This window comes from Amblyraja radiata, chromosome 2 (assembly GCF_010909765.2).
Source record: "Amblyraja radiata isolate CabotCenter1 chromosome 2, sAmbRad1.1.pri, whole genome shotgun sequence".
NCBI classification, from domain to species: Eukaryota; Metazoa; Chordata; class Chondrichthyes; order Rajiformes; family Rajidae; genus Amblyraja; species Amblyraja radiata.
In genome coordinates, this window is record NC_045957.1 from 78,638,386 (window position 1) to 78,662,006 (window position 23,621).

Here is a 23,621-nt window from a genome sequence, read left to right on the forward strand (position 1 = left end):
AGCCCCCCACTTAAGGTCCTTGGAGATGATGGTTCCCAGGAACTTAAAAGACTCCACAGACATGACTGTGGTGTTGTTGATGGTGAGTGGGGTGAGGGGAGGGGGAGCTCTCCTAAAGTGCCTCATGTGCCTTGATTGCTTTTCCCTTAGAGATCAGGGTTAGGTCAAGCACAGCCTCCTAGCCTCTGAATCATTCCAGCTTGCTAGTCCTGATGTACATGACATCAATTTGTTGGTTATTGCTGAATTAGGACAGAAACCTAATCTTAATTTTTCTTAATAGTTCACCATGCTCTCAAGTTGCATGGTAAATTTCATGATATAAAAAAATCTTTGTTATTCCAATATTCTTAGGACTTTATTAGTATTGGACTTTCTGGATTATTGGATGTTATTCCTATTGGTATCCCAACATGCGTTAATTTACTTAATATGTCTTAGATATGGTACAGGTATTGTAGTGTACAGGAGTTTTCAAGTAAACTGCATGCCTGGTATGTTTTGACAGAACATGGGATGCTGAACTATTGGGATAGCATTTTACTGTAGGAAGTGGTGACACAATGTGCAACAATTTAGTTGTCTGGATAACCTCTGTTAAATTGAGTTGGAAAATATCAATCATTAGGGCCATTAACTAAGTTTATTAAACTTTTAATAACCAACAGCTAGGTCCAATCCTTGTGCTAAAGTGATTACAATTTTATAAGAAATACGGGGGCAAAAACATCATCTATTTATTTATTTATTTATTTATTTATTTATTTATTTATTTACTTATTTATGTGTTTATTTATGTATTTATTTATTTATTCATTCATGTGCCTACAAGATTAAAAAAAGCAAAGTTATAGAGTTGCACAGCATTGAAATAGGCCCTTCAGTTGAACTTGTCCCTGCCAAACCAAGTGCCTTCCTGAGTTAGTCCGATTTGCCTGCATTTGGCCAATATTCCTCCCATCCTTTCCTAAACATGGACCTGTCCAAATGTATTTTAAACATTGCAAAAGTACCTGCTTCTACCACCTCCTCTGGAAACGCATTCCATCTACCAATCACAGTGAGTGTGAAAAGCTTGTCCCTTAAATCTTCCCCTTCTCACATAAACCTATGATCTTAATCTTTGAACCCTCTTATCCTCTGACAAAACAGGGCGACCACCCACCTTATCTATGTGCCTCATGATTTTATAAATATCTAGATGGTTACCCTTCAACCTCCTTCGCTTCAAGGAAAACAGTCCCAGCCTATTCAGTCTTTCCTTACAAATCAAGCTCTGCAGTCCAGGCAACATCCTGATATACCCTCTCTGCGCATCCTCTAACCTAATCACGCCATAGTATGGCAACCAGAAGTGTACACAATTTCCGAAGAGCAGTCTCAGCAGTGTCCTGTACAGCTGCGTCATGACATCCCAAATCGTACTCAGTGCCCTGTTCGATGAAGTCCAGCGTGCCTTCTTTACAACCTTATTTATCTGTGTTACCATTTTCAGGGAACTATGAATTTATATCCCGAGAGCTCTCTGCACTGAAAAACTCCCCAGGGTCCTGTCATTCACTATGAAAGTCCTTTGTTGGTTTTACTTCCCAAAATAGATCAGTGCATACTTGATCGAGTTAAATTCCACCTGCTATTTCTACGCATACTTTCCCAGTGGATTTAAATCCTGTTATAAACGTAGATACTTTCTTCACTGTCTACTATACCATCAATTTTGATATCATCTGCATACGTACTAATCATGCTGGCTACTTCATCCAAATAAATTAGTACAGATCTCCATGGCAACCATTGGTTACAGAGCTTCAATATGAAAAACATCCTTTCACTGGCACCCTCTGAAGCTTTCCATCTAGCCACCTTGATATCCAGTTGGCTTGATCACCCTGAATTCCACGTGATCTCAACAGCAGTAGGCTGTCTCTTGTAAACATGTTTCCAGCTCCAAGGCCATTAGGTATAGTTAAACAAATGCATTGGGCTTTCGAAACCAACAGCAGGGTCCAAACCATGTGCCAAGTGATAGCAACTTTCCTCTGAACTGATAACAAACAGATAAAAAAAATATTTATTATTCACTTATTCATCTACACAATAATAAAATGACATAGCTAGTTGGGAACAAAATGTGCTTATTTGAGAAAAGTGACCAGAAGGTCACAATTTCCTCTCATTGTTTGTCAAGCAGAATGAACACAGGCCTGTGACTGCAGTCATAGTCTGAGCGTATATCCTTACAGAGACCTCTCTAGAAAATCCCTGCAAGGTGTGCCAACAGCAGCCCCACACAGTACAAGTGCCCGGCCTTGCCTAAGAACATATCCCCTGTGAGTGATGCTTTACATCAGTCTGTGTAACCAGTTGGGAAGATTACTTCCCCATACTCACTTCCTTCACACCCCTCCTCATCAGTTTAACATTTGTTCTTTTCGTTAGCAACACTCCACTGTAACTGGGAGTATGTTGCTTGTGGATGAGCCTTTAAGTTTTACTTTTATAGATACATCGTGCTCACCTGTTCGCACTAGTTCCATGTTATCCCACTCTCTCATTAACTCCCTACCCACTAGGGGCAATTTACAGAGGCGAATTAACCTACAAACCAGTTTAGTTGCACCCTGACAGTTGCAAGAACTGGCAATGTATCAATTGGGAATATTGTTCATAAATTACCGTAGTGAGTTCAGTGCAGGGTTACGCAGCAAAACCCAATCATGCTGTTGGTGAACCAGACTACTGAAGCTCTCACTCTATGTGCATCTTCAACAAATAATATTAGGATGGCTTGCAATGCTGCATTACTGCAACAAGATGGCATGGATCATGGTCTGGACTGGATCGTAGTCTCTCAGCAACAAGGATCGCTTGCTTCTGTGCTGTTTGTCTGGGGACCCTGATGTGACTAATGAGGCCAATGTAGGATACACATATTCAGCTGGATAGGATTAATGGGACGGCTAATTTCTGAGGTGGTGCAATCCTTCTGCCATGTTTACAGGTGTTGTGACCACTAAAAATGGGAACCCAAGGTTGTCAACAACTTCTTGAACACTCCTTCTCCACTTTGAGCAGTATTGCATCAGGGAGCCCAGGAGGCATAGACTATTGCAATTTTCAAGAAGATTTAAGCACATCCTTGAGTCATTTCCTTTGCCCACTAGTAACCTTGTCCTGTGATAGAGATCAGAACAGTGTATCAGCTTCTGGTATTGGCATATAGATGATCAAACCTGCCCAATAAATCTGACTCTTTATTTAAGGCCTCAATGATAAAGCTCAGAAGACACTGACATAGGTTTGCTTTTCTTTTCAGGGATGTTTGAGCATATTATGTAGTTGGCGTTGGTGGTATCTTTCCAGTCCTGCTGGCAGGTAGTGCAGGATTCAGAAGCATGGAGCAGAACAAGGATCAGTGACCTGTGCAGAACAAGACCTGTGATTTTGAACTTTAAATATATGTTTTCTTAATTAACCAAGCATTAGCTGGCATTGAAGCCAATAGTGAGTTTTACTTTTGATGTTTGCTTTTATTAAGAAGTTTCTCCTGAATATACGAGGTGGTCCATATTTTCCATGTGTGGCCAGGTTCAGCGGTGACCACACCAACACTAGCAGTAGGGTGAACTCACTTGATACATTTTATTTACAGTGGTAAGAAATTCAAGGACCACGTGGGGGTGGTGTCCCTCACCATCAGAGCACATGTGCAATGACACTGGCAATCTCAGGCCTGTCCCAGGAGACAACGTTCTACCGCTGCACCACAGAGAGCATATTAACGTATGGCATCTCTGTGTGGTATCTCAGCTGCACGGAGGCGGAGAGGAGAGCTCTTCAGCACGTCGTCCACAGAGCGCAGAGGATTATTGGGACACAGCTACCAGCCTTGGAGGGCATCTACCATACACGGTGCCTCAGGAAGGCCGTCAGCATCCATAAAGAATCCTCACACCCTTGTAATGGACTGTTCGAACTACTTCCCTCCGGCAGATGTTACAAGGCCTTCTACGCCCGAACCTCCAGACACAGAAACAGCTTTATTCCCAGAGCTATAGCGGCTCTGAACCGGCCCTGCTGAGTGCCCCCCATCCCCCCTGGACTGTCTCCCTCGGATGGTCACGTCACACAGCTTATTAATTTATTTTACTTTTCTTTTACATCGGTTGGAAGCTGCATACTAAATCTCGTTGCACTGATGTGCAATGACAATAAAATATATTATTATTATTATTATTATTATTAGTCCTGGTCTTCAAAGGAGGAGGCATGGCAATCTGAGGCTTCTACCTGCAATTCACCCTTGCTTCAACAGGAAGTACTGACAGTGCAGGTTTCTTCCCGGCATATCAGTTCTATGTGTCTATGGGCACAGTCCCTCATTGTCTATTGGCAGGAAGAGTTTGTGGTGTCTCAGGCTTGCCCCATCCATTAGGTCTTTGCATCAGGTAAGGACGCTCGCAGTCTAGGGCTTCTTTCCTGGCAGTGCAGTCTTGACCATGCAGTGGCACTGATAGCCTCAGGTTTGTCCCAGTAGCTAAATCTTCCTCAAACCTGCAACAGTGGATGACAGTTAGCAGGGAAGCAGTCCACTTTGTCTCCCTTTCTCACTCTTCCTTCTTCTTCAACATTTCTCTTCTTCTTCTTCATCCTTTCTCTTCTTCTGCTCCTTCTTCCGTCTTCCGTCTTCCATCTTCCGTCTTCCGTCTTCCATCTTCCTTCTTCCTTCTTCCTTCTTCCTCCTTTCTTCTTCCTTCTTCCCTCTGGCTAGAATGCCTGGATTTCACAGGGAGTAGGACAACAAATTTCAAGTGGCTAACAAATATCAGATTGTTCAGTGGTTCTTAATCTTTTTGGCACCAGTACGCGCATATGCAAAATAAATACTGTATGTGGTATGTACCTTTGTTAGGTTCCTAAACATGGGCTCAACAAAATTATATGTCATTTGTGTCCTCTTTTTTGACCCCCGGCAAAACCCCAAATTACCCCCAGGTTAAGAACCACTGAGATAGTTGAATCCAGCTGTTATCAATGATGCTGGGAATTGACCTATCCTGGCCTGTCCTCCAGTTAAAGGGATCAGAATGGCATCCAAGGGAGGGGGCCGCTGTCACAATTTGTAGAGCACTTTGCTTTTTCTAATATTGAATATCAGGCCCATCCTTTCACACGTTTCAGTAAACAAATAGACAATAGTTTGGAACTTGGCATTCAATTATGTGCAAGCCTCATTTGAATTCTTCAAGTCAATCACTGAGGTTGAGCTGACCTTAATTCTGAAACATGACAACTGGAGATTAAATAATATTCCATTAACTCTAAAGATTAGGCCTATCCACATGAGATGTTTGCAGGAAGCATGTGCACCATTTAAACATTTTTTAGCGATACAGCACGGAAACAGGACCTTCGGCCCATCAAGTCCACGCCGACCAGTGATCGCCCGTACACTAACACTATCCTACATACTAGGGAGAATTGTTACAATTTTGACAATTTCTACTGAAACCAATTATAATATAAACCTGTACGTATTTGTCGTGTGGGAGGAAACCAGAGCATCCGGAGAAAACCCACATGGTCACAGGGAGAATGTACAAACTCTGCACAGACAGCACCCTTAGTCAGAATCGAACCCAGGTCTCTGGCACTGTAAGGGAGCAACTCTACTGCTGCGCCACTGGGCATTTGTAGAGAGAGAGAGAGAGAGAGAAAGTCTGATATTGTGTCTTCACCAAGACTGACCCAGTTATAGACCTGTTGGCAAAAACAAAACTTTGCAGTGTGGATTCTGTCCCATCTGCTGACTCTATGGACATGTTATTTACTGCACCACAACACCAAGAAATAGTAAGATTAAACGAGAATTTACCAGTTTGAAGTTTGATCTTTATTTTATGAGGAGTAACGTTGAGGGATTACCTGAAGACCCCGCCAGTATGCATGCGTGTCAATCTTCAAAGCAGCGGTGTGAAATCACAGACAACAGTAAATGAACTGAACATAGTAAGATTAGAGAAATAGGATACCAGTTGAACTTTATGATCGAGGGTGGGCGTGGAGGGCACATAATCCCTCAATGTTACTCCTCATAAAATAAAGATCAAACTTCAAACTGGTAAGTTCTCGTTTAATCTTACTATTTTACTTCGGAGTCATGTGAGTGGCTACGTGAAGATTTTAAAGCTCTGTGATTTCATGCCGTGGAAACGAGTCCAGGCGTCATACACTGCATCAGTAGGCCAATGATGAGTGAACATTAAGAATGCATTCAGACATGACATAGATATAGACATGTTGATGCTATTAATGAACAATAGTGGCAATAGTAACCTCCCTCAACCTGGAGGAAGTATGAACCATACCTAACATAGAGTTGGCAAATACCCCTGATCTGACAATAGGTTTATTCTGAATATTTGGACAGATCAATAGTTTGACCATCCTGCAACCGCTAGGATGTGGTCCATCCCTGCTGCTGAGGTATAGCGGTCCTGGTGGAATGAGACTCAATGTCAATGTACGCTCCTGTATATGCCAGACCCATATAACCATCTGGAGAAGGTTCGTAGTGATTCCTTCTAACAAGATTTTATGTAACTAATAATATTGCTGTCAGTCTATAAGGCTCTTAGGAACCTTGACATACTGGTGTAAATGCGTGATCATACTCCACCCCAAGGTTCATGTGATATGCAACTCTAGTTTGGTCTTGTGTCCCTGTCTAATCTGCTTGAAAAAACATGTTATTATAGCCCGCAGATATGATCATCCTATCCATTGTTGCAATGACTGGACCCATAGCGCTGTAGTCAGCACCATGGCATAATCACTAGTACGTGAGTATGAGCATGGACAGGAATGTTGCTGGTGCCCATCGGCGAAGTGACGTAGTACAATGTTAACAACCCATATCTCTGCGTCCCTATGCCTGGGAGGTTTTAAGTTGACGATACCTTCATATTCTAGATGTCAGAGGGTGAGACCGGACAGAGTGGTTTATGTTCTCCGCAGCCAAATGATGAGGAGGTACTTCAGGCACAGTAATGGAATATTAACTTAATGTTATAATCCCATAAAACTGAATTTCAATGTGTCAGTCATCCGTGCCGTGTTAAACGTAAGGAAGCATAAACAATGCTTCCCATCTCCTATGCAGATTGCTGCTATTTGGTGCTATCCCTGCAATCTGTAGTGAGCACTCCTAATGCTTATGGTTTGACAACCCGAGCCGCAGGAACTGTCTCTCACAGTCTGTAAGTCTATGAATTGATTATATCATGCAGAGGATGGTTTCAACATCACAATTGAACCAGCATCTTTTTTATCCGGAAATAACCATGTAAGGTTTATGCTCATTCTTCGCCTCAGCGGGAGCCATAGTTATATAACCCAGGCAGGCACTATGAAAACCCGGAAGCGGGAATCTTGCTGAATTTTGCAAGACCCGTCTATTGAGGCCAAATGGAGGAAGACATAAAAGAACATTCCACCCTAGTGTAGTGAGAATGCACCCTTCGCCACTAATATGCCTCGTTGACTGTTGATTGAGCCTGGATGCAAGCATCTCAATAGTTAGTGTTCCATTGATCCACAATGTCATTAAATACTTTGTGATCACACATTAATTCTGTGTTGTCATTGATTTTGCATAATAATACACCAGTGCTAAATGCGGTTTGGTAAAACTATCACCGGATACTTTGATTTGATTGTACCTTTCTGATTAACATATACCACCACCAAAGTGTTTCACCTTGGACTTGTGCATGCAGTTTATGCATATCCACACACCCTATAATGCACAGATTGCACCTGGTGTCCATTGGCAGTTGATACCATGACTGAACACTTGATAACTCATGCTAATCCCATCTGCCTCCGTAACTAGAGATGGTATTAGTAAATTTCCCATCTTTGGGCAATAGCATCAGTTTGGAAATGACTGAAAATTTACGGATGAGAGGTTTTAGTGGAGCAAAGCTGTCCATCATTGTGACTTTGATAGTTTCTGCTAAAAATAGCAGAGGTCTAATTTTTAGTCTCAGAGCTGATCCCAGACAAATAAATGGATGATTGTATCCCAATAATGAATAGTTTCAGTTGGTATCAACTTAATTTAAATTTAACTGGATGGGTGTGAACCAATTTCTCAATTTGGTAAATAATCTGGAAACTGGAGTTAGTCCATTTTGCAACGCTACTGAGTGTATCATTGCCTCATCCAGTTAAATTTCAAATATCTTCAAACCTGTGAGCGGAAATGATCACATGGAAGTTATTCAGAAAGGTCTATACTGCACATGCGGGTTGAGGCTGTTGATAATGATCAGTCCACATCCCATTCTTGTGAGCCTGCCTTGAAAGGCAACTCCAACCATACTTGTGTGCAGTATAAACTAATCTTATATTATCCCAAACCAGTGTAAATATTCAAACCAGTTTAATATTACCAACTTGTATCCGCGACAGGAGACATCATCAATGTGGTTCCATACCTTTATCCGTATGGCAGGACTTATGGAACCCGACCCAGGAGCTGCCTCAAACATATGTGCATGATTTTGCACCTGCTCCTGGGAGGTAGAGGAGCTTGAGTACGGGGTTGGCGCATCTTCCAGGAAGGCCGTTCTGGGCTGTGGCCTAAAAAAGACCTTTGTCCTGCTTGTACGGCCTTCAAGCTTTCACCAGCTTCAGTTCATCGTGGTTTGCTGGTGGGTGCGTAGGGGGGCTGCCGCCAAAGATGTGATGTCTTGCGTGATAATGTGGCCTTCATGAACCCGACAGCCACCTCCCCCCCCCCCCCCCCCCCCCCCGCAGTAACTGCAGCCAGGATATCCCCGCGGTCCCTATAAAAGGGATAGCCGCGATTTACAAAGTCGGGGGGGGGGGTATCCTGCTTCGGGGGGGGGGGGGGTATATGAGGCCGCTGGTTTTACTGCCAGCGGCTCAGTAGGCGACTTACCGCCGTCCGCTCCTCGCATCCCGCAGTCTATGGAGCGGGTTCTCCAGGTGCCACCGGCACCAATATGAAACCGCTGGCTCTACCGCCAGCGGCTCGAAAGCGATTCCACCGCCGCCCGCTCCCCGTATTTCACGGTCTCCCGAATGGGTTCTCCACCAATATGAAGCCGCTGGTTCTACCGCCAGCGGCTCAAAGGTGAATTCACCGCCGTTCGCTACCCGCATTCCGCGGTCTTCCGAGCGCCTATGTCCGTGGGCGGAATTCCCCGTGACCGGGGTTCCCTGAAGTTCGTGACTGGGGTCTCCCCTCCGTCCCGACTTCGCCCCGGACTTTTAGCAAGACCTCTAAGTAGAGGTTCCTGCAAGAAGATTTAAACTTGGAAGTTTAAAAAAAAACTTACCTCAGGTCTGTTGCTAGCAGGAGAATCACATCCACCCTGCCAGTCGTAACGCAATGCGATAGACGATATGACACGCATGCGTACTGGCGGGGTCTTCACGTAGTCACTCACGTGACTCCGAAGTATAATATGCACATAGCTGCACTATTTATTATGAATGTGTATTTTTAAACCTCAGTAAAGCCTTTCACTCTATCAATGGAGAGAGACCATGGAGAGTACTCTCCTCTCCTGTGAATGATGCATTGTCTCCATATTACTTTCATCATTATCTCCATATTATCCTATCAGCATATGAATAGTAAATAGAGTTTTAGTTGTCACATATGCAACTTCACAGTGAAATTCATTTTGCATATGTTACACATGCGGGCTCCGCCATTTTGACGCCATTATTCAAAGTTCAAACTCGGGTCAGCCCTCACATCAATGCACTGGAACAGTTCCCACGAACCGACGTCCCACTTCTCTCCTTGCCTGACCATCTTTGTGTCCTGGGGATGCCTCCTAAAGCCTTCCTGAAGGTGCTGGAGGCATTACCCTGGTTCACCCTCCCACCCTCCTTGCTCCTCGCGTCCGGCTTCTCCAGCTCCCTCCTGGTTATGCCATCTGCTGAGCCTTCAGGCGGGTTTCCAGTCCTGCCGACCGCGAGCCTTTGGGCGAGGTCCCGCTGACTGACGAGCCTTCTCGGTGGTTCCCGAACCCACCGTAGGCTGCAGGATGTGAGCCGGGCATACCAGGCAGGTCCTCCGAGATCGGTCCACTGCGAGTGATTTGGGCCTGCTTACCAGGAGCATCCCGGCCCACTGCTATAATCTCCTATTCCTGATTATGTTTGGGTCTGCTTCATCTTGCACTATTTCCTCAAATTTGTTTTCAGTTATATTTACCATCTAATGTAATACTGCTTGAGGTCTACTACTTTATTAAGTGTCTTGGGAAATTTACTTTTATCAGCAACTGTCCATTTTTCTCAATTGACCTATAAAGGTGCATATATATCTTGTCCCAAGCTCCAAATATCACAATTGATTTTCTTAATTGGTTGATGTGGCATTACATCAAAAATAAATTTTGCTTGTGTAAGTTTTTGGTTGATTCATTATTACTTTTAAGATCAAATTAAATATGTTGCTATGTTGTTTATAGTCTTTATCTGACTGCTAGATATTTAAAGTCCAATATATTAAATAGTAAATGGCTATAAATATTCATATTGTAAAACATTCTGTCAGTTATGGGTTATAATGTTTATTCAGGCAGATATATTCCTGTATATTCATGTCATTTTATGCTATTGAGAAATCTATCAGAGAGTTTAATAAGACTGAATCTGATTCTCTTTGGTTGATTCCTACTGCAGTGTCAGGAATATGACTGTGGAAGGCCTATTTTCTCATTATAATATACGTTTACAGCAGCAAGATTAGTGTCGCTTTCTGTATGATAGCCCACACAGGTATTAACATCAGATTTATGTTCTTGGAAACCATACTGCCGAATAATCACACTTGACATATGATTCACCCAATTGTTAATGCTTGTGTCAGAGCCCACCAGTTAGTTATATGTTAGTTTTGCTTTATGATGGTGCAGTTGATGCTGCAGAGAACAGCTTGTGTGTTCTCCCAATTGCACTTGTGCTGATTTCCCTTGGGATAACTGATTAGAAATGTTTGTGCCTTATGGGCGGGCCACTGAATTTGCCAAATACTCGTCCCCCCAGTGTTCAATTGATTATTGTGCCTTGTGAATTTTGACCATAAGATAAAATAATAGGATTAACTACTCCCTAAAATCAAATTTGCAGTACAAAGCCATCCTAATATTTCAAAGATACCTAGATTCCTATATATTGGTGAGACCAAGCGCTGGCTCGGCTATCGTTTCGCTGAACACCTCCGTTCAGCCTGCCTAAACCAACCTGATCTCCCGGTTGCTAAACATTTTAACTCCTCTTCCCATTCCCGCACTGACCTTTCTTCCCTGGGCCTCCTCCATTGTCAGAGTGAGGCCCAGTGCAAATTGGAGGAACAGCACCTCATATTTCGCTTGGGAAGCTTAAACCCCAGCGGTATGAATATTGACCTCTAACTTCAAGTAACGTTGGGTTCTCTCTCTCTCCATCCCTCCCCATCCCAGTTCTCCGACCAGTCTAACTGTCCCTGATTACATCTTATCTGTTTGCTTTATTGTTACTGTGCCTTCTCCAAGCTAACAAACATCTATTTCCCTTGATCTCCACCCCTTTGATGTCTCGTTCTCATACCTTACACTTCCTGATCTCTGTTTCTCCCCCTCCCCTACTCTCAGTCTGAAGAAGGGTCTTGACCCGAAATATCACCCATTCCTTCCCTCCAGAGATGCTGTTTGTCCCGCTCAGTTACTCCAGGATTGTTTGTCTATTTTCAAGATAGGCACTTAGGTATCTTGGGAAAATAGGGATATGGATCATGTGCAGGCAGATAAGATTAGTTTCTCTTGGAATCATATTCAGCACAGACATTGTGGGGTAAAGAGCCTATATTTTCTAAATTCTATGTAAGCTTTCAAAGATAAAACTAACTTTTTTAAGACAACCCTCCTAGGAGTATCTAATTTCACTGTGTTTGTAGACAATGTCAAAGTTTATTTTATATTCCATTTTAAGTAACTCAAGTTTCAGATTATTCAATACAATATTTTTTTAAACTTCTTTAAGTGTATAAAAATGATTAATTTCTATTTGCATTGATGAGATTCTGCAAGGTTACAGCAAAATTTCATCCATTCCAAGAAGCATGACAAGGACATTAAAATGTATAGAACATTCTTTAGTAGGCAGAGCTTAGACAATGATAGTATGAATTATCATTAGAAGATAGGTTGGCACAGTGGCACAGCTGATGGAGCTGCTGCCTCACAGCACAAGAGAACCGGGTTTGATCCTGACCTTGGGTGCTGTCTGTGTGGAGTTTGCACATTCTCCCTGTGACTGCAGGGATTTCCTCTGGTTCCTCCGGTTTCCTCTGACATCACAAAATGGCAGATTTGTAGGTTAATTGGCCTTAAGAATTTGTCCCTAGTGTGTAAGGAGTGGATGCGGAAGTGGGATAGCATAGAACCAGTGTGAATGGGTAATTAATTGTCGGCATGGACACGATGGTCTGAAAGGCCTTTTTGCATGTTCCATCTTTCAATGAAAAAGTCTCCAGGTTACTCCCGTATCAAATCAAGTAACAGAAAGTGTACCATACCCACCTTAATGTTGCAATATCACATGCTTTGGACATTAAAAAAATGTTGTTGATATAGCACGTTTTATATAGTAAAAGCTCGCTTGTCTTTTCATGGAACATTGTAAAACAAAATTTGATATTGACCCTTTGATATTGAGATAGTGTTACAGATCATCTAAAGATTTGTCAAAGGGGTAGATTTACAGTGCTGTTTCATGGGATGACAGAACACAAAAGATGAGTGGAAACTCCAGAATTAACACCCTAGATAACTGAAGGTTCGGCTCACGGCACTCTCCGCCTGCACTGTATAATTATGGATATCCACGCAATTACAGTGGGAATACAGCAATCTTGGAGGATTATAGTTACGAGAGAAGGCACAGAGAAAGAGAGGATACAAGGATACAAAGGATACAAAGGACATTTATTATCACATACACCAATTGGTGGAGTGAAATTTGACTTGCCATGCAGCACACAGATAAACATAAGACACAAGATTAATGAATTTAACAATACACATAAAAACATCTCCCCACAATGGTTCCCACTGTGAGGGAAGGCACAAAGTCTAGTTCCCATCCCCATGACCACCCATAGTCGGGCCTATTGAGGCCTCGGCAGTCGCCGCTATGGGGGCCGATGTTACAGGCCCTTCTTCGCTGGGTGATGGTGCTCCGGCGTCAGGAGAACCCTCTCAGCGGCTTGGGATGCCTGGAACGGCCGCTTTTTTACTGGAGACCACGGAGCTCCACCACTGGCGATCCCGGCGAGAGATCCCAGGCTCAGCGATGTTAAAGTTCAATACCGCCGCCTGCGGCTGGCCGCCCCACGGACACGCAGCTCCGCGATGTTCACCTGCGGTCTCAGCATTCTGGAGCTCCAGCTCGGTGACCCGGGCAAGGCATCACCCACTCCGCGATAGCGCTTCAGCACTGCGCCGCCGCCGAAGCCGAGGTTCTGGGCGGTCCCCTCAGGAAAACGCCGCTCCAGGCCCGCTGGTAGGCCGCGAGGACAGGTCGATGGTGCAGCCCGGAGAAAAGCCGCCTCTCCGAGCAGGTAGGGACCCTGAAAAGTAGTTTCCCCCCTCCCCCCCAACATAAAAAAAGGCTAAAACTCCGAACCAAAGGCAACACAGCTTTAGCATTTCCAAACCAAAGGCAACACAGCTTTAGCATTTCCAAACCAAAAGCAACACAGCTTTAGCATTCCCAAACTATATTTTCAAACCACATTAAGGGCACTGACAGGTCAGTAAAACCATTCACAGTTTAGTCGACATGTGTTCAGTGTTATTTGCAGCTCAGACTGAGAGACGTGTCCCTCTTGCTCCCCCATCTTGCAGAGACTGACTGAGGCACTCAACACTTCTGGGTTTTAGAGTCTCTCCGGATGGGGCGTGGCCTTCAGGAGAGAGAATCTCAATATTTTTTAAACACTAATAACTCTTTTATTTTTCATCGATGGGAAAAGTCCTCTTGTCCTGTGCAGTGGAGGGGGCTCTGAGTAAGATGGCCAAAAATCACAGCCGTAAGTGGCAGCGTTTTTTTCTAAAATCAATATGCAGAACAACAGGAAGTGGTCAAGATCAGACTTTTAGTAATATAGATTATCTATGTGTATTGTGTTACAGGCCAGTTATGGTGCTGCAAGTAAGAATTGAATGGTTCTGTTGTCGGTACATATGACAATTAAACACTCTTGACTCTTATTGTGTTATTATGAGGGGCAAAGTTGCTGCATTAAGAAGAAAAATGGCATTTTCAGTATAATTCAATGTAATGAGAAAGCGAATAGCTTGCCCAGAAATAACTCACTCTCCAGATGATTGGTGTTTATACAATAAACATCTATCTTTCAAAATAAACTTCAATTAAGTTGTCCTTGAGTAATAATAAATATTGTTGCATGAGTTGATAATTTATTAATACTACCTCTTGCACTCTTCACTGCATTTAATACAAACTGAAGTCCTATTCCTGTATTCTGATTGTAATGTTATATGTCTCCAAGAAATGTTTATGGAAATAATAACGAGTAAGTATAGTAATAATACAAGTTCTTACTTTAAAATATGCAACCATTTCTGGGAATGTCTGACCTTTATCAAATGCCTGTACTTCATAGCAGTTAATACCGTTTCTACTAGAAGGCATTTACAGTGGCTTGCAAAAGTTTTCATACCTCTTGAACTTTTCCACATTTTGTCACATTACAACCACAAATGTAAATGTATTTTATTGGGATTTTATGTGATAGACCAACGCAAAGTGGTGCATAATTGTGAAGTGGAAGGGAAATGATACATGGTTTTCAAATTTTTTTACAAATAAAAAACTGAAAAGTGTGGCGTGCAAAAGTATTCAGCCCCCCTTAGTCAATACTTTGTAGAACCACCTTTCGCTGCAATTACAGCTGCAAGTCTTTTGGGGTATGTCTCTACCAGCTTTGCACATCTAGAGACTGAAATGTTTTCCCATTCTTCCTTGCAAAATAGCTCAAGCTCAGTCAGATTGGATGGAGAGCGTCTGTGAACAGCAATTTTCAAGTCTTGCCAGAGATTCTCAATTGGATTTAGGTCTGGACTTTGACTGGGCCATTCTAACACATGAATATGCTTTGATCTAAACCATTCCATTGTCACTCTGGCTGTATGTTTAGGGTTGTTGTCCTGCTGGAAGGTGAACCTCCGCCCCAGTCTCAAGTCTTTTGCAGACTCTAACAGGTTTTCTTTCAAGATTGCCCTGTATTTGGCTCCATCCATCTTCCCATCAACTCTGACCAGCTTCCCTGTCCCTGCTGAAGAAAAGCATCCCCACAGCATGGTGCTGCCACCACCATGTTTCACAGTGGGGATGGTGTGTTCAGGGTGATGTGCAGTGTTAGTTTTCCGCCACACATAGCGTTTTGCATTTAGGCCAAAAACTTCAATTTTGGTCTCATCTGACCAGAGCAACTTCCTCCACATGTTTGCTGTGTCCCCCAGATGGCTTGTGGCAAACTGCAAACGGGACTTCTTATGGCTTTTTTCAACAATGGCTTTCTTCTTACCACTCTTCCATAAAGGCCCGATTTGTGGAGTGCACGACTAATAGTTGTCCTGTGGCCAGATTCTCCCACCTGAGCTGTGGATCTCTGCAGCTCCTCCAGAGTTACCATGGCTGCTTCTCTGATCAATGCTCTCCTTGCCCGGCCTGTCAGTTTAGGTGGACGGCCATGTCTTGGTAGGTTTGCAGTTGTGCCATACTCTTTCCATTTTCGGATGATGGATTGAACAGTGCTCCGTGAGATGTTCAAAGCTTGGGATATTTTTTTATAACCTAACCCTGCTTTAAACTTCTCCACAACTTTATCCCTGACCTGTCTTGTGTGTTCCTTGGGCTTCATGATGCTGTTTGTTCACTAATGTACTCTAACAAACCTCTGAGGCCTTCACAGAACAGCTGTATTTATACTGAGATTAGATTACACACAAGTGGACTCTATTCACTAATTAGGTGACTTCTTAAGGCAATTGGTTGCACTGGATTTTATTTAGGGGTATCAGAGTAAAGGGGGCTGAATACTTTTGCATGCCACACTTTTCAGTTTTTTATTTGTAAAAAAATTTGAAAACCATGTGTCATTTTACTTCCACTTCACAATTATGCGCCACTTTGTGTTGGTCTATCACATAAAATCCCAATAAAATACATTTACGTTTGTGGTTGTAACGTGACAAAATGTGGAAAAGTTCAAGGGGTATGAATACTTTTGCAAGCCACTGTAAATGTTTCAATTGTAAAAGGGTTTTGTAGGATGTGTTTCATAATCCATACCATATGCAATTACATTTTATTATGTAGTAAATTTATTTATATTGGTTTTCTTTAAAATTTGGAAGAACAAAAAAATGTTTTATCTCTTGAGGCCTGGCTTTCAACATATTTCTTATAACTCTGAATCCCTCTTACAGATATCTTTCATCTAAAGGTTCCTGAATCAACCCCCGTTGCTTCGCTAATTGGTAGAATAAAAGCCAATGATGCTGATATTAGGAGGAATGCCAACATAGATTACAGCATTGTTCCTGGGGATGGGCTGAATGTGTTTGACATTACATCTGATAAAGCCACGCAAGAAGGAGTTATCAGCCTGAAAAAGGTGAGAACTATATAGTGTTATAAATATAATCAGTCAAATAAGCAGCTAACCCTTATAATGCCTGCATTTCAGTCTATGCCACACAGTACATGCTGCTGAGAATTCCTTTTCGAAATAGTAATTGCATACCAAATATCAAGATTGTGATATTTTATTGTTTTCTTTCATTTTATTCTATGTTCTTTCTCTTCCTTGTCGTCCTTGCTTTTGTTGATCTTCATATGTTGTTATGCCTCCTGCCCATGATTACTGCCTTCCTCACTTTCAGGGTGGTATTCTGGATTACAATGGATCTCTTGATTCAACTTCTACTTGATGTAAACATCATTTGATGTAAACATCATTCTCAGTTCTGAAAATTACCATTGACCCCAATGTCTAAGTCCACTTAGGGGAATGAGTTTCATATTTCATATTTCACTCTTAAACGGACATGCTCCAATTTAAAAATTATTCCCCTCAAAAGTGGAAATTGTTTTTCTGTATCTGCCTCATCAAAGCCATTTGTCATTATAAAGACCTCCATTAACCTGCCACTCAACCATCTAAACACAATAAAATAAAATAAAACAGGTTTATATAATTTAACTCCTTAAGGTCCAGTGTCATTCTGATAAATATTTGCCTTCACATAATGCAGGGCAGTGAAAAGTGTGCACCATTTGAGGTATAACCAAAGTTTTGCACGAAATAAACATAATATACTTCCCTTAGAATTTCAGTCCTTGTGAAATATAAGCCAATGGTCCAGTGCCATTTTCGATCAAGTGTACTTGCTGATTTAGTGATTGTTGTCAGAGACTTTGTTAAGTGACATTTATTAATCTGCCTTCCTTGATTCCAAAATAGGTGGCCTCATGTTTCTCCACATTGGGGTCAATCTGCTAGGGTCATTCACCAAAACTCTTTCAGTGCCCACTTGAAATATTCTACTTCCTGTTGCACTGTTTACTATCCCTTCTAACTTGGTGCCATCTATAAACTGGTTTGAATATACTAAGATCATGAAAGATATCATTGATCCTGAAGATGTGCAATGAGCTTGTTACATTACACTGATCTCTCCATCACTTCTCTTCATCTCCTACCCTGCAGGTTACATTATATTATCTCTATACCTTTTTTGATAAGCTCTTGTGGAAACTATTGTTTACTCTCCAGCAAGTTGATAAAAACAACATTCATAGAATCCAATTACTTTACACATTGGTGATCGTTTCAAACATTAAATTTAGACTGGAGGCACAAGAAACTGCAGATGCTGGGATTTTTTGCAACAAACAAAATGCTGGAAGAACTCAATAGGATCTCAGTGAAGAAGGGTCCTGACCTGAAACATCGTGTATCCATTCCCTTCACAGATGCTGCCTGACCCACTGAATTCCTTCAGCATTTTTTTGTTGCATTACGTTTACATTGGTCAAGGAATCCTCCACACAAATCTAGGCTGATGATCTATGATCAGCTCACTTCTGCTGAAGTACTTATCAGCCTTCCACTGATGTTAGCTTCCAGTGATCTAACTATTGATGCCCTTAGTTCCAATCCACTGTTCACTCCCTACAGCCTTGAATCAATAGATATTTTCTTCTCTGCATTCCACAGCAACCTAGAATGTTCAAGGTGATTTGTCCACTTTAAATGCTGCCAGTATTCCCTCCTTTTCAATTTTTAGCCCTTTTGGAATCTCAATTACATTTTTTGCTTCGCAATCTGCAGCAGCAACTGCCTTGAAGAAGACTGATGTAGTAATCTTTGGTTACCTCAGCCATTATCCCTGATGAACAAAAAAATGCTTCTGATCTCTGATCAGTTCCATCTCGCTGGCTATAACTCTTTTCGTGTTCAAATGGCTATAAAATAGTTTTGAATTCCTATTTAGGTTTGTTTTCTCACATTGCCTAATTCTGGAATGTTCCTCTGTCTTATATTGAAAATAATAGATTGCATGTCTCGTCTCGTATTTTAATCCTTTAGCTTTCATGTTTTATCTGTCAAATTCATTAAGTTAATTCCTTGATTTGTGTTCTGCTTCACTTTAACTACTGATAATTTGCCTTTACCCCTTCTGTGTTGACTGATAGCAACTGTTTATTTATTCATATTTAATCAAACAATCTCATGTGCATTATTCTTAAGTAGTTCATCTTCCACTTTATCTGCATTCTCATAATGTCCATTCCTTTGCAAGATTTTAGTTTTACTTTACCTTTTGTGTTTTTTTAAAACTTTATTTTAACATCCTCCCAGATCATTGACCACTCATCTTTACTGTTGATTGAGGGTAACTAGACCGAGGGGGACCCGTTGGGTCCAATCCCATCAACGAGTCCTCCACTTGGTGTTTGCATTTTGGTTATTTTCATAAAAGAGATACAATAATAAGAGGAAATAGCTTGTATTCAATGGTAATCACCATATTGCAGAATGGGAGATTGGGAGGATGCACAAATCCACTTCAAGTGGAATGCTTCCAGTAAATATATTAAACGTCTGGATTAATTAAAAAATACTTCCAGACCGTGCTGTCTCTTTCCTCATTTGATGCCAAAAATTATTTAATGGCATGTTGCGGTTTTGGCTTTTGGTGGAGATGTCAGTTTTGATTGTATTCATATTCTTAATAAATCCCAATGTTTCTGTTAATATTTTGCCAGTTCAACCCCATTACTTGCAGTTAATTTATTTCTCATTACTCTAAACACCATGTATTTCAGTGCATTTGATTTAGGTGATAATTTGTTTTATTTAGCACTTGAAAAGTCTGAAACAAAAATTGAAAACACCCATTAAATTATTTTAGTTGTTCCAAACCTTGCTGATATGAACTTATTTCCATTATTGATGGCTCGTGATTGGCAATATATTGTTAATACCACTACCTCATAGTTAAATTGACATTTACACATTCTTTCCCAAAGCCACTGGATTATGAAAATAAAAAGTCGTACGTCTTCAAAGTAGATGCTGTAGACCCTCATCCAGATAATCGTTTCCAGTCTCTGGGTCCTTTCAAAGACACAGCTACAATCAAGATTACCATTCTCGATGTAGATGAACCTCCCATTTTCAGCAGATCTTCCTATGTAATGGATGTTTATGAAGACACCAATGTGGGCAGTATTATAGGAGCCGTAACAGCACAGGATTCTGATGTTAGCAGCAGCCCTGTCAGGTAGGCTGAAAATATTTAATTTGAATTTCGAAAGAAAACCATGCACACATATAGTCCCTTTCACATTACATCCCAAAGTTTCCTCACCGTAAGTATTTTTGACATGTTGTTGCACTGTAATATTGCAGAATCTCAAATCTTGTCGCAAGGTTGTCAAAAATTACAGCAAGCTCTTGATCAGCAGGGCAAGTGGGCTGAGGAATGGCAAATTGAGTTTAATGCAAAAAGTGCAAGGTGTGGCATTTGGTAACTCAAACCAGGACATGAGTTTCACAGTGAATGATAAGTCCCTGAGGAGTGTTGTAGACCCGATGGATCTAGGACTGCAGTTACATAGTTGACTGAAAGGGGGCATCGCAGGTAGACTTTTGGTACATTGTTCTTCATCAGTCAGGGTACCGAGTATAGAAGGTAGGACACTATGTTACAATTATACAAGACATGGGTAAGGCATTTTGAGTATGGTGTTCAGTTTTGGTCACCCTGCTATAGGAAGGATGTTATTAAGCTGGAAAGAGTGTAGAGAAGATTTATGAGGATGTTACCTTGACTCAAGGGGCTGAGCAATAGAATGTCATTGGGTAGGCTAGGACTTGATTCCTTGGAATGCAGGAGGCTGTGCAGTGATCTTATAGAGGAGTATGCAATAATAATGGGGATAGATAGTGTGAATGCACTGAATCTTTTACCCAGGCTAGCTGAATCAAAAACAAGAGGACGTATGTTTAAAGTGAGAGGTAAGGTTTAATACGAACCTGAGGGGCAACCTTTTCACTCAGAGGGTATATCGAACGGTGCCAAAGTGTTGAGGCAGGTATTAAAACAGCATTTAAAATATACTTCGACAGGTACATGGATAGGATAGTGTTAGCAGGATATGGGCAAAGCACAGGCAAATGGGACTAACTCAGATGCGGCATCTTGGTCTGCATGGAAGTAGGGTCTAAGAGCCTGATTCCATGCTATATGATTCAATGACTTAGTGTGTGTCACTTCAGGAATCATGCAGGAACAGTGGTTGAGGCACTAAACCCACCTTATGCTTCCACCCATAGAGTGAGTGCCCAATCGTTGAACTTTGGAGCTGATGAAACATCGCCTAAAGACATTTTTTGTGCTATCATATGTAAGATAGGCATTTGACACAGTTCTTAGTACTTGGGAAGAAAATACACTGAATCTTGAATGCCAAACAAAAATACATGTTATTTATATGGCATTACGGATGTAGAAATAAATGTCCCAAGATAATTTGCAGGAATAGTATTAATGACATTTAACCCTGAGCCATACAGAGATATTAGGACAATAGACTAAAACTTGAGTCTATAGTGAAAAGATTTAAACAAAGGTGCACTTCCAGGAATGTTTTGAAATGGTGATTGAGAGATGGAGAATCTGAACAAAATAAAATAAAATTAGAGCATTGGGTCTTGACTGCTGATGGCATTATATGTCATGGTGGGGTAATTAACCAAGACAGAAGCAACACAGTTAGTTCAGTGGCTGTATTACCAAATTAGGAGGGAAAGGCCAATTAGGTCATATTCCAGTGGTGATATTGTTCTGGAACAAGGTACAGAAGCTTGAAAGCGCGCACTACCAGACTCGGGAACAGATTCTTCCCCTCTGTGATCAGGCTTCTGAAAAGTCCTTCCTTAAGCCAGAGCACTGTTCGATTTGCATCTACCCTATTGAGAACATTGTACTTTGTCTAGGGAACTGACACGTTACAATTTTGAGAATCATATTCTGCACTTTGTATCTTCCCCTTTCCTCTCTCTATTGTACTCGAGGTTGACTTGATTGTATATATGTGTGGAATATCTGTATGGACAACATGCAAAACAAAGCTTTTCATTGTATCATGGTACACGTGCAATAATAAAGGGGCTGTCCCACCTGAGCGACCTAATTGCCGAGTTTAGAAGAGTTTAGGAGAGTTTGAAAAAATGTCATATTGAAGACCTTCTTCGACTACGTAGAAGACCTCCTTTGACCTCCTTCGACTATGTTGAAGACCAGCTTCGACTAGCTACAACTAACTTCATGAAAATTGGACACCGAATAGCGGAGAGTGAAGACGACCTCCTTCAATCTCCTTTGACCTCCCTTCGACCTCCCTTCGACTATGATGAAGACTATCTAGGACTACCTTCGACTACACTCGGTTACCTACGACTACCATGCCGACCTACTACGACCTACTACGACCTACTACGACTAAACCTACGAGTAAAAAAAGTATCGATTTTATCCATGTAGACCTTTTTTTACTCGCGGACATTTTTCAACACGTTGAAAAATACGCCACGACCTAGCTGAGGCCTCGATTACACGGGGACTACTTTCGAGCATGAAGGAGAGTTACAAAGACCTCCTACGACCTTGTGTCGACCATGCTGCGAGTATGAGAAGGGCAAATTCTCCAGAACTCGTGGATTAAGTCGCCCAAGTGGGACAGCCCCTTAAACCTACATCTATGAGATATTTGAATATAAGTATGGGAACTCTCTGAATGTTTTTATTTGTAGGATCAACTACATGATTATAAAATGTATCATGGTTCAGCCTATTTTATTCACAATTTTCTTCACAGCAGCATCATTTTTAGGACACATATTACTGAATGAAATTAGCCCACTTTAACTCACCAAATTCTGGGAATTATTAACTAAATTATAGTCAATGACATTTATATTAACACATGTAACAAATTCAGCCACATAGGTAGATCAACTAGCAAAGGTTGTTGAGGTTTGATTTGGCTGTGAACATAATCCTGGTTGGGCAGATGGAGATTGTTTCCCTTTGTCACAAGGAACAGTAGGTCAAAGTGAAAATAATTGCTGATTCCCTCGAATCATTTCAACATTAAATCCTATTCAGCAATCGCTGTTATCTCTAAAACCAACATTCCACAGGCTCAATAACATGGCAAATGGAAGTGGAACTGGTACATAATGTAATCTAAATATGGCAAGAACAAGGTATTACCACAAATGTGTTTAAATGCAGGTAATTGTTAATACTGCAATTTTTTTCAGCCAAATCCATCTTTTGGATAACATATTAAACCGATTTATACTGTTAATTCATGACAATATGGGAATTAATGTAAGGACTGATGAGATCTGGTTATTGAATTCATCCTCTATTCATTAGTTGTTCCTGCATGGTGTTCATTATCTGTGAGACAGTTTAAATAATTTTAAGGGTTGTGAGCTTTATGGGAATGTAATTTAAAAATCATAATGAATAATTATTTATTTAAATTATAATGTTGTGCCTATAATTCCAAGGGGCACAATAGATCATGAATATTGGTTGTAGGATTGCAGTGGTCTCCCAGTGTGCCTGGATTTAAAAAAAGGCAAAAAACAAATTACTGTCATGGGAGAGGAAAGGAGAAAGTTAAGAAAAAATGAATACTTTTGAAATGTTGCCTGCTGCACATAAAAACATGTGATGATATCTAGTGCAACAAATAGTCTTCTGGAGAAATTCTGCAGTTCAAGCGGGGGGGGGAGTGGGGAGAATGTTAATGTTTTAGCACAAAACCCTGCATCCGCACTGAGAATGGAGAGGGATGAGAACCAGGACAAAGAGAGGACATGGAATGGCGAGATAGAGACCATTATGTAATTGGTGACTGATGAAGGGTGAAAGATAACGGGCAGATCAAGGGGTAGGGGTTATGGAAGGGTAGAGTTG

The 23,621-nt window shown here is 41.4% G+C and overlaps 1 protein-coding gene across 3 annotated transcripts in view; it reads left to right on the forward strand.

Moving 5' to 3' along the window:
* The window catches only part of LOC116990921 (cadherin-12-like), an 878,073-nt gene that overhangs the window by 727,251 nt on the left and 127,201 nt on the right, over nucleotides 1-23,621 (forward strand). For all 3 annotated transcript variants that reach the window (XM_033049096.1, XM_033049088.1, XM_033049079.1), the window contains 2 exons: nucleotides 16,545-16,732; nucleotides 19,654-19,907. In XM_033049096.1, coding sequence (XP_032904987.1) covers nucleotides 16,545-16,732; nucleotides 19,654-19,907 — 442 coding nt within the window. The remainder of the gene's footprint in view (nucleotides 1-16,544; nucleotides 16,733-19,653; nucleotides 19,908-23,621) is intronic.